The sequence below is a fragment of the Crassostrea angulata genome, chromosome 8 (genome assembly GCF_025612915.1).
Source record: "Crassostrea angulata isolate pt1a10 chromosome 8, ASM2561291v2, whole genome shotgun sequence".
NCBI classification, from domain to species: Eukaryota; Metazoa; Mollusca; class Bivalvia; order Ostreida; family Ostreidae; genus Magallana; species Magallana angulata.
Window position 1 is genome coordinate 50,265,822 of NC_069118.1, and position 12,275 is coordinate 50,278,096.

General features: G+C 29.8%; 2 protein-coding genes across 3 annotated transcripts; both read right to left on the reverse strand.

Moving 5' to 3' along the window:
* Positions 1–566: 566 nt before the first annotated feature.
* Positions 567–5,561, reverse strand: LOC128160370 (uncharacterized). 2 transcript variants are annotated; one of them, XM_052823683.1, is made up of 3 exons: positions 5,227–5,561; positions 4,029–4,088; positions 567–2,601 (listed from the first exon to the last, which is right to left on the reverse strand). In XM_052823683.1, the coding sequence occupies exons 1-3, from the start codon at positions 5,495–5,497 to the stop codon at positions 2,396–2,398; spliced, it is 537 nt and encodes a 178-aa protein (XP_052679643.1). In that variant the 5' UTR covers positions 5,498–5,561; the 3' UTR covers positions 567–2,395. The 2 variants fall into 2 exon arrangements, with proteins under 2 accessions (XP_052679643.1, XP_052679642.1); XM_052823682.1 differs by having other exon boundaries at positions 3,858–4,088.
* A 2,927-nt stretch (positions 5,562–8,488) lies between these two features.
* On the reverse strand, positions 8,489–10,921 carry LOC128161059 (uncharacterized). The gene is made up of 3 exons (XM_052824309.1): positions 10,651–10,921; positions 9,584–9,814; positions 8,489–8,694 (listed from the first exon to the last, which is right to left on the reverse strand). The coding sequence occupies exons 1-3, from the start codon at positions 10,919–10,921 to the stop codon at positions 8,489–8,491; spliced, it is 708 nt and encodes a 235-aa protein (XP_052680269.1).
* Between the last annotated feature and the right edge of the window lie 1,354 nt (positions 10,922–12,275).

Genomic DNA, 12,275 nt, shown 5'->3' on the forward strand with positions numbered 1-12,275 from the left:
CAGTTCAAAAGTCCAAAATGTTGATTGTTATATTTTTTTTTAGATTAAAATAATACAAACATTTCCTGATTATCCTCTCCTGTCAAGATATATTATGATCACTGTCTCTTTTCAATGGAAAGAAAATTAAACCGTTGTGTAAAAAAATATTCTTTGCTTAAATATTTTCTTCCTATTCAATAAGCTTTAAAAATCCAATACATTTTTTGTAACAAGCATAAACTTTTTAGTGAGGAAATATCAAAGAAAAACAACTCTTAACATTCTTATCTACTTCCATAAATGAAAAAAAAATAATTATCCTGACTAAAAAATCACATCTTTATTATGTTTTTTGATATGATTTTACTATTTATGGCACTTTTTATAATGTTGATGTGTGTCTGATATTTCAAATTTTATGCTATGATAGTTAAGTATTGCTTTTTCTGTTCGCCGTGTAAAATTTCTACATATTATTATTAGAAATGAAAATTATATATGAAAAAAACAAGCAGTACTTCATGCCTTTTATTTGGGTCTACAATCATGTCAAATTATGTCGATAATAATCATTTAAAAAAAAAAAACATATATTGTGAAACTTATAGCAGGGGATCGGTATTCCTTTAATGCCATGAAGCTGATACAACGATATGTTAAAAAATTCATTATGTAAGTTATCTAAAAGACATATACACTATAGAGTAAACTATAATCAACATTCCAAGAACTCTTATCAGTTTGCTGCATTTCTCAATAAACATGCATTTTTTTGCAAAATGCATAGAACAAGGAATTACAGACATGAGACAGCGCAAACTTTGACATTCTCCAATAAACATACATTATTTAGAGAAAATGTTCATTAAACAAACATTCTGGTATGATCCTTTTGACTGCCATTAAGATCTTATACAAATGGTTTCAAATTTTCTATGAATCGATTTATCATATTTTATAGATACTGTGTTAAAAATTTTGTTTACATTGTAAATGAACTTTCTCAATGTTAACGCTCAATATATTAATTTTGAATTCATAACATTTTATTGAGTGCATTATCTAAATCATGTTCGGCACCTTTAAGTTGATATTCATCCACTAAATCAATTTATCTGGGAAAAAACAATCAATACGATGTAAATCCTGATTTAAAAATAACGCCGTATTTAATTTAGCACAAAACAAGGAAACTTAAGCGATTTATTTCTAGCAATGTATAAAGTTTTGTATCCGTAATGTATTTATTTATTGATTTATATATACTAACGATTGACAAAAAACAGATAATCACAAGTGTCGTCAAAAAATCAGCCGCAAAGCATATCATTTTCTACACAATGGTTGTTTCCTTCAAAATTACGTAACTATTTTGTAAACTTAAACAAAATTTATCCTTTTCCGCCCTACGCAATATGAACCGAAAATCCTTGTGTTATAAACCCTATGATTAGCATAGGATGTGCTAAAAATTTAATACACAACTCTTTGCGGCAATATTTGGTTGTTATAACACATCCCTTTTATTTTGATTATCGGCTATTATAAGAATAGAATTCAGTATGCATCGTTCAATTTTGATGTCCGAGTACGTCTTCAAAAGTTACGTCAACGTCAACTTGGTATACATAAAGCTTGGGCAAAGACAGTGACAGGGAAATTTAAAAGAGACAAGCATATACATGTAGACATGGAGCGATTGGTTACGATATTCATTAATCACCTGATATTTTTTATTCTTTGGTTATAACTTTTGTTCACATGAGTCACTCAAGTGACCTGTTGTTGTCTGTTTTTTTATCGTCGTTCATCATACGTCCCTCATTGTTTGGCGGTCGTAAACTTTTGAACATTTTTAGCTTATTCTTACAACGACTAAACTAATTTCAACCAAATTTGGTATATAAAGGTAAAGAAGAGTAAAAATTGTAAAATTGGAGATGAATTTAATAATATTTGATTGCATATGTTTAATATATAAACCTTTTTTTTATTTGCTTATGTCAGAACATTCATAGTGTTTAGGTTTTGATTTTTTTTAATCTGTGATATAAGCTGTTGAACTTGGTATTTTTTTCTTTTGCCAAATATTGCATAAATCAAACACATTCGTCTGGATACCTTCTCTCAGATTTTTATATTAGAAAGTTCTTAATTTTATTATAAATTGAATATTTATCAGAGACTCTCGTTGTAATTGTACTTTTATATAGCTTTTTTATAAGCTATTAGGAAAGTGCAAGACAGAAGAACCAGTTCATTTGAATCATTTCTCTATCGTCTAACCTGCAATTCTATGTGAAGTTTAACCTTTATAGGAATCAGGGAACAAAAACAAAACAATTTCAATGATTAATGTGATCATTTTTCTTCCAAAAATACAATAAAATTTAAAAAGATAATAATAAAAATTCTATTTCGTGTGTATTTCTAGCTCTGCAATATTGAGGACATTCCCTGTTCCATGGATAATTCTCAGTCGAACATAGCGAGCATTAGTCGGGTCATCACATAAAATCTCCACCACCTCTTGCGTCATAGCTGGGCCTTTGTAAAATCCGCGTTGTATGTAAGAGCTGCTATTGGCCACTTCAACAGCAACGTCATGGAATCTCTCACCTGTATTTAAATATTTTTTTTAAGTTGGCTTTGATTTCAATAAGAGTACACAAATATCTTTTTTTTTTAAACTGGTCATACAGGCATGAATGTACTTGCATTCCTAACAATTGTAACAAGTTCATTTCCTTTTTAAATTTATAATTGTGTTTTCTTTATAGTTAGTTTCGTGGTTGTTATTTTCTTTTTAAAGGCATACTAGACTTTGACCCGTGCGTGCACGGATTGACATTGCATATCGGACATTTACGAAATAGGTACATCGACACACCATATTTTTGACATTTACATAACAAAGCTATAAGCCTACAATAATGCTATTAATTTCACTACACTTTCCTTAGTTTGAATAATCTGTGTCTCGGGGAAGGCCCTCACAACAATTTGAATGCCTCCCTAATACCCATAATGTAGCAGAAAATTGCAGAATCGCTCGGGAACGATTTTGGAGAAAGTTAATGAAGTTGCCTTGAAAATAACAATCAAATTCATAACAACAAACCTTTTTGAGGCTGTAATTACCTTTCAACTAAAAATTTTAATCCATAGAATGGAAGAATTCAACACCTTTTCACCAACGTACACATTTTTTTTTTCGTAAAACTGGATCCGTAGGATATTATTCATTTTCACGATAGAACATATTCTATCATTACTCTCCTAACAAATATAATGTAACTTGCATGTGATCAAATATTTTTTGTCATCACGAAGACAAAAGTAAGTACTTAGTTGAAATGTATAATTGATATTTTATACTTTCTCTCATAAGAAATCATTAATATATATGAACAGAATATATAGCAAAAGTCCAATGAAAATTTACCCGAATTTTTATTAAGTATTTGTATTATCATTTCTGAGTTTATTCATGCAGATTTGATATTGTGGAAACATAAACTAAAGATCCCCTTAGCGTGAATGTATTGTGCAAGCGCAAAATTCTAAAATCCAAAAAATCCAGGTGATTTCCAGGATTTCTTGAGGAATTTTTGTTGATTATTAATTAGCGAAGATTAACTGAGAAAAAAAAAAACCTGGAAATCTTCAAGTACCAATAATGTTTAAAACATATAAAATTAAAGACAGTATTCTTCCGATTTCTCGGTATTAAAGACCGAAAATTCGAGTCTTTTATTTTAATATAGTAGTATAGATTTATTAAATCACGAGTTCAATATATACTATGCAGTATTTTGAGTTTAAAAATTGTTTGACTAAGTATTAAATCTAAATAAACCAAAGATGAAGTATACCTAGGCCGTCCATTCTAACATATATGCGTAGATATATAACTGTTGTTACATCTTTCAAGTCAACCATAATCCATGGGGATGTTTCATTTGCTGAATGAAATATTTTTATTCCTCCACTTTGGAAAAAACTATCTGTGGCATATTTTGGTGACCAATCATGGTAAGCATTACCGTAAACTGAGGAACTTGTGATGGTCTTCTTGAGTGCTGAATTCTTCGTCGATTCGACCTCTTAATTACAATACGATAAAGACATCGCTAGTAAATTCAACAATGTAAAACAACAGACTAATAAAATCAATGCTTTTCGAAGAAAAACACCTTCGTGTCATCTTTCAATTGACGTAGTTTATAAATGTCAGCCGTTATATACTCGAAAGAAAACTTTTGTCATTGATTGTTTATAAAGTTGAATACAGTAAAACTCGTTTAGTACGAGCATGGATGTAGTAAAATTTCGGATACAGCGTAGTTTTGTTTTGAGACCCAGGGAAAATTCTTATCAAATCTTTGCAAAATTTTACGGTTACAAAGAAATTCGGATATAAAGAATTTACGGATACAGCGAACTGATTTTGAAACCCGTAGAGGTGATTTGTAACAAAATTGAACACTTTTATAACGAATTTCTTTACAGTTTAAAGAGTTTGCATTACTATTTAACATAAAAGTTTGAATTAATTTATTTTGACATAAATTCTTCAATTCACAATCCTATAACAATTAAAGGTATCAAAAGAATGTTTTTTTCATTCTTACCTCGATTAGCAAAAATTGTAGTCTGGTGAAAAATACATATTAAAAGTGAATTCACTATATTTATAATTACGAAATCGTTATACGATGTAACGAGTTACGGATTTAACGAAGGAAATCCATTAATTGGTAGATTTTGTTATCCAAAAGTTTACCGAGGTACTATAATTCGGATTTTCTTCAAAAAGCAAGAAACATCTTTTTATTTTTTGGCAACGAAAAAATATAAGAAATTTTATTCACGGTGATTAACATTTCACATATATATTTTTCTATTGAATGATTTAAAAATTTGACAGTTCAGAAATATAAATAAATTTTGGAGAAAATTTGGCGAGGAAGTTAAATAAGATAGTAAGTATAAGCATTTTATTTTTAAATATGGCCTGATGTCTAACGCAGTGTTAGCAAACAAACTAACACCTTTAACTGCAAGTCCTACGTCATTTTATTGCTTCTAGGGGCGTTTTACTAATGGCGTTTAAAACGCATAGACTCTCATATAAAAATCAATTTAAATTGCATTAAACAATATGTTGTACATAAAAATATGTTTAATCAATGAAAATTTCAAATTATTTATCATACTTAGAAAAATCTAATAAAAACCTACCGTATTTACGCCACTCATTACTTCCATCGGACACACCAGTCCTGAAAATGAACGTACAATTCCATCGACAGTGGTTTTTATCCGACTCAAAGAAAAAGGTAACATCGTTTGTTTCTCGTCCAAGTGCCGCGCATGATAAAAAACTCGCAACTTTTTGTTCACTACAAATTGCCAAAAAATCCGGATATGTTGTCCTCATTCGATACCATTGTTGTGCCATATTATTCACCAAGAAACAAATTAATAGGAAATTTGTCTTAATTTCTACCATTCTTCAGAAGTATAAAAATAACTATTACTACTTAAATGTTGGGGTTAAAGCTGAACATCGCTCGTAAATAGGCACCGTCATGGAGATACCTGGTATATAAACCCTTCGATTTCGTTACACCCGATTGCACACCTGAACCTCGTGGCCGACATGTAGTATTCCTTACGTGGTCCTTAGATTTTATGCATTTTTTTCTTATCTTATGTTCATTTTCTGTTCGTAAATAATGCATTGACCAATTTATTTGATGTTAGTATTCTCCTGGCTTCAAAAAGTGCGTAAAATTTGATAATTTTATCGCGACCGGGTAACACGGCGAGGCAAAATGTACGTCCACACAGGTGAGACCTCTACAGCGAAGTACTTTGAACTGTTTAGAGGTCTGTCCCTTATATAAGGGTTGTAGGGACAGCAGTGATTAAAGAGAAATATGGCGGACAGTGCCTATTTACGAGCGGTGTTCAGCTTTAGTCATGCGTTGGTAATATAACGACCTCTTACAACACATCATATGTAAGGAAGTTTAATGATAAACTTTATCTGTTGAACAATCTAGAATATTGACTCCATTCTCTGTATTTATAAATTATGCATTATCTTTGATGATGCACTATATATGAAAGTACCATGGTTAATCTTTCATAATTCTATTTTCAATAAAACGTTAGATTAAAATTTCAGAATCAAGATTTTTAAATGAAAAAAGACAGGGAAATACTTCATTTGGAATTGTTTAATACGAAATTTTAAATGTGGAAACTTTATAGATAATTTTAAAATCCTGTCATATAAACGTGGTCGTTATTTACTTAAAATATTTGCGTTTGGGGCAGGTATTTGACCATAATGCTCATAATCCTTTCATAGTATGATCAAAGATGATTACGTTTGTTAACCTACAGGTCACGGCCTTTTTTTGAGACCACGAAAGCTAATTTCTTTTAAGGGAAAAAATTGGGGGGAAAAAGACATCAAATATACTCGACAATATAATAACTTTAACCAAATGGGGAGCAATATAATTGATATACTAATTTTATTTTTTTATTTTCAAGACGGATAAAAGCTAGATTTTTGTTTTTCGGAAAACAGTTTTTTTGTTTTCTAAAAATTATGTGTTTTATTTAATTAGTTGAATTAACACTGTCGTTTTGAAAAAAAATGTCTAAATTGTTTTAAGGACGATATCTCAAATTCACGTCAATGGCCTATTTAACGTAGTGAATGATAAGATATGTGGTTTTATTTTTAAACAATTACAGTGTATGAATGAATTTGCCATTTATTGAACAATGTGAATAGGTTGGGTCATTTGACTTTGTTATTATTACTTATGTCCAATGATATATTTTTCCCAATAACAACAACAATCGTTTTCGTTTAAAAACCTGTAGATTCAATGAATAAAAGAATAATCCAATTGATGTATGGGCACAACATGAATTGGCAATGCTAATGGGACGAAACAAAAACAACCTTTCATCACTTGTTTCCTTATAACAATTGTTGAGCAAACCAAAAGAAGTCGCTCGTTTTATCTTAAATCTAATTAATATAAATAATTTAAGAAAAAAAGAAAAACAAGAATAAAATGATAGAAAATAATACATCCTTTTTTTCTATATTACACCCTGTATCAGCTCTAGACTCCATAATCAGCCAGAGGGCCGAAGGATCAAGGGTTGATATTGGTCTAGGGCGTAGTATGGAAAATTGTAGAAATTATTTCATTTATTACAAAATTAGTAATAACATATCAAAGACAGTTCCCATGTCTTAACTTGATGAAAACGTAGTAACGCGTGAATTACGTCAGAGATTGCTTTGTGACGTATGGACCATTGCCTTGAATTTTTACCTACATGTTATTTTAACGTCAAGATCTAGTAAATTATTCCAGAGTGTCTTTTTGGTGCTAGTACCATTATGACGTCATAATTGATTTGATGAATCTTTTCCCGTTTTTTACGGCTTTAACGGAATAATGTAGAAAAAAGAACAATATTTCGACATTCTATATTTATTCACGGGAAAATCCTGGCATCTATATTCAATTTGACATCATTCAAAAGGGGAGATCAAGAGCTTGTTTAATGGCGTTTTTGGAGAGACTGTAGGCATTCTAGATTTATCGCATTAGTAAGAAATAGACAAAACTCCGATATTTGTTACTTTTATCTTTCATATTTCATGAAAATTGCTGTTTAAAAAAATGATTTTTCATTCTGTTTACAAAAAATCTAAGCTCCGATACACCCTATGAAACAAAGATATTGTTATGAAGCATCAATAAAAGAATTTATATCTTGAATTTCATAAACAGGTAGGCATCTTTCATTTACTAGATCTTCACCTTAAGTGGAAAAAATAAGAAAAGTTCCGAAGGGGCTGCTATACTGATCCGTATCAGCCCTGCAGAATCCGTTTCAACTTCTAGGCCTGCTGCAGATATTATAAAGTTAGCTGTATCGCATGTTATACCATGTATTTATTACTTAGTATGTAATAAATAAGGGATATCTATATTGTTTGATTTTATATTTGCTTTATCCAACGAGTTAAAATGGTGTATATATTCGCGAGGCTTACCATTTCAACGGTTAACATGTTTTAGTCAGTTTTTAAAAGACAAAAACTACTTGTGATATCATAGTACAATAATATATTGAAAATATGATTCTTATTTGTGTACAAACTTTATTTTCGTTTGACAAATTTATAAATACAATATAACAATTTCGGCAAAAGGACGGTTGCTCAAAATGTGTTTTGATGACATATACTGTAAAGAAAAAATTTTTCGCCCGGTGTAATTTTCACCCTTCTACAGTTTTGTCTCATCTTGAATTCGACCAGACTCAGTTCTGTTTAAAAAGAGATAATTTGAAATATCATAATGTGCCCAGTCTTAAGTTCTCCCGCTTACAACGAGAGCGAAGGGGGCGAAAATAAAACGGGAATCAATACTTCCATGTATACAGTATATATAACTTAATTTGTGTATATTTCAAGTTCTGCAATATTGAAATAATTGTCAGTCCCTTTGATGATTCTCAGTCGAACATAACGAGCGATAGTCAGGTATTCACAGAGGATCTCCACTACCTCACTGGCCATCCCTGGTCCTTTGTAAAATCCGCGCTGTTCGTAGATACTACTGTTTGTCACTTCCACAGCAACGTCATGGAATCTTTTACCTTTTTAAAGTTTGATTAAAAAATACCATGAACCAAGTAATAAAAAATAGACAGAACTTAAAGCATAAGCTCTGAAACTTAAGAAGTTCTAAACTAAATTTAATTGCTAAAATGAAAGCTTCGTTTGTTAAAACTATTTTAAAAGAAAAAAACCCATTATCAAACAGCTATTCATTTTGAAGTATTGTGTCACTGATATGAATACAAATTCTTTATAAACATATTTTTGAGAAACTTTGCCTAATTACCTCAGCAAAAAAAGTTTCAATTTTGATAAACAATGTCTTTGTTGCCATTTCAAAACAATAACAGTATTTTTAAAAAATCACAATGGATTTTATGTAATTATATAAACTTTACGCCATCTGATCCCTGATTTACATCTTTATTTACCAAAGCATTAAGGCAAAGTACCAAATCATAAAATTTTGATATTTACATAGATTTTATCTTTCATTGTCTGTATTACGTGTGATGTTTACCATCTTCTGTTTACTGCTCTATCAACGTAGTAACGCTTTAATTTCCTTATTAAACGCGAATAATTCATATTTACATAAAATAGCTACAAGAATTTTTCGTGAATTTTTAAATCCAATTTTGATTTTTTCAGAAATTTTTCAGCTGTATGAAATCTTGAGAAAAACTGGTGCTCGTGATTTTATATTTTTGTGATTTTATGCAAACCACGGATTCCCGGAATTAAGTGCTTGCGTGGAAAAAGAAAATCACAGTAGAGGTCCACAATACCAATACAAACAGTTACATGAAGTAATACTCTATTTTCTCGACAGTAAGTTGTCCAATTGGACAATTCAATATTGAGAATAAAAAAATGAAATAATCTGGTTAAAAAATAAATGCTTATTCCACGTGCATGCATTCCTACCTACACTGTCCATTCTCATGAATACACGTAGAAAGAATACTGTCAATGATTCTAGCAAATCAACCTTGATCCATGGAGAATTTTCCTTTGCTGAATGAAATATACTGATACCTCCACTTTGAAACAATCCATCTGTAGCATAGTGTGGAGACCATAATTCGTAGGAATTTGCTAAAACGGAGGAGACATTAGGCGCTTTTTGAAATGCTGCATTTTTTGTCCATTCCAACTCTGACAAAAGTAATTCAAAACCTTAAAAAAAACCTTAAGTGTCAAATTACACATATATTCAATACATTTAAAAGGCTATTGAATGCTGACAAATACGTTAGATAATTGCATGTGGCTATTAAAAATTGAATTACAAATGAATCAGTCGATAGTTTGGACTTATTTCATAGATATATGTTTGACAAATAAATATGTTATATATTCATTCTCCCTCAGTTACTCATAAATAAGTATATAAGATTAAGTGAGAAATGGGCCCCTTACTTAAATTTATGTCTTTTTGGAATATCATAAAAACATTCGACTTTATACATGTAGTGAAACAAATATTTAAGAGCATAAAAAAAGTTTTGTGCAAAAGCAACTATAAAGCAACATTGAAAACGGAATATGGATAGCATTACTGCTTATTTGTTATTCATTTGATAAAGTCAAATGGTCTTGATGCAAGTTTATTTTTGAAGTTTAACAATTCCCAAAAAGTGATTCAAACTTTCAAAAGTGATCTTAAACTTTATGGAATAAGAAATCATTTCTTAAATATTATGAGGTGATGGTTTTGGTCGGCGTGTGATCAAATATATAATAAAGCCTCTCGGGCTTTATTGGTTCACACTCCGGCCAAAATTAATACCTAATAATACAGAAATAATGATTTATTATTCCATAAAGTTTTAGCTATAGATTATTATCTTTACAGTCATACAGATAGATGAATTAACATTTGTCTCAAATGAATGAACAAAGAATAATCTGTATTCATTTTAAAGCGGAATTTTTAACAATTTTGAATCAGGTAAAGTGCATTTACGTAATATTCAAAACCGAACCCTTACCGTATTTTCGCCATTCATAATTTCCATCAGACACACTAGAATTGAAAATAAAGGTACAATTCCAGCGACAGTGATAAAAGCCTGTGTGGAAGAAAAATGTGGCATCCTTGGTAAATTGACCAAACGCAGCACAAAGTAATAAACTATCAACTTGTTGCTCAGAACAATTTGAAATAAAAAGCGGATATTGAGTTCTTATCTTATATACTTGCTGGGCCATATTATTTCTTAAAATTCCCATACTCATTAAGAGGACCTTTAAAAATATCATGTTTAAGGGTCTAATAGCCAGAAGAAAATGTTCGGCATAAGGCGGCAACACTTACACTACACACATCATGAAATAGACTTTATAAATTATACATCATGTATTATATAATTCAGAAAATTGATCAAAAGCTTTTCAGGGTATCAAGAAATCACATCATGGTACGCAAAAAGATTCATTTTTACAAAGTACCGAATGAAGGAAAGAAAATAGAAAAAACCCATCATTTTTCAATAGCTGGGCACTTTTAGTTTTGTTGTTCAAAGAAGAACAAAAAATCGGATATTGTTGGATTTTTATCTTTAATATTCGAATAAAAGGTTGAAAAGTATATAGCAATCAAATTATTTGGGATTATACAAATTAAAAAAGTATTGGAATATTGGAAAAACAAATTTGAAATTTGAGGTTTAACATTGTTATCAACGTATTCATTAGTACATGTATTCTTTCTCTTTTTATATTCTATTTGCTTAAAAACTATAGTTTGAAAGGATGTATAGGAGAAAATGAATTTAAATATATTACATTCACAGTGAAATAATGTTTTAAAGGGTTTTTTTCTAAATTTCACTGTTTGTTGTCAAGTTAAAAGAAAGATATAAATTTTTAAATATATATACATGTAGATTCTTATGTAAACATAAATTGCCCCGTGATAAAAGTAAAGTGTTTGTTTTCAACAAAAGAATTCATGCGATATTATGCTTTTTTCGCCCTTATATTAAAGTTCTAAAAAGGTTCTTAAAAGTAATAGTAAAGATTACTTAAAGGTGTTGTTTACACAGGGTTTGAGTTCTAAAATTTGAATTGTTATAAATTTCAATGTAATTAGTAAAATTAGTTCTAAACGAAAAAAGTATTGATGAAATGAATTATTATTTACAATTAATTCAATATTTTTACTTTTTTATGGAATTAGGCTCAAACAATTTTGGCAGTACTCAAATATTAAATCATAAGATTCTATATTTTAGTATAAATAATTTTGCATATTTTCTGTTGGATATACCTCACATATTCATAAAATTAATCGTATGACACGAGTTGCAAATATATTGAAAAATGCTTAAAAACGATAAAAGACACCATATCTCAACATTTTGGTTATTGATCTCATTTAAATTTTATGCCAACAGAATAAAGTGCATATAAGTAGTTCAATACTATAATTGTTTCGGTATTATCATCATTCAATTTTTTGTAAAATTGGATCGAAAATGGGTAGGGATTTGAAAACTGATAGAGGAAATTCGGACTGAAATATTTTTAAAAATTGTTGCTTTAATCTTAATGCTTTGTACCTATAAACTGCTACTTCCATTCATAAACTGTATTTGATCTTCAAAAGTGTTTT

Excerpts from the sequence above, each read along its gene's own strand:
- LOC128160370 (XM_052823682.1), bottom strand. The coding sequence starts at position 5,497 with ATGGTAGAAATTAAGACAAATTTCCTATTAATTTGTTTCTTGGTGAAT. Across the intron at positions 4,089-5,226 it reads TAATGAGTGGCGTAAATACG|AGGTCGAATCGACGAAGAAT; the intron begins GTAGGTTTTTAT and ends ATTGTAATTAAG. Across the intron at positions 2,602-3,857 it reads TGTTAGAATGGACGGCCTAG|GTGAGAGATTCCATGACGTT; the intron begins GTATACTTCATC and ends ATTTAAATACAG.
- LOC128161059 (XM_052824309.1), bottom strand. The coding sequence starts at position 10,921 with ATGATATTTTTAAAGGTCCTCTTAATGAGTATGGGAATTTTAAGAAAT. Across the intron at positions 9,815-10,650 it reads TTATGAATGGCGAAAATACG|AGTTGGAATGGACAAAAAAT; the intron begins GTAAGGGTTCGG and ends TACTTTTGTCAG. Across the intron at positions 8,695-9,583 it reads CATGAGAATGGACAGTGTAG|GTAAAAGATTCCATGACGTT; the intron begins GTAGGAATGCAT and ends AACTTTAAAAAG.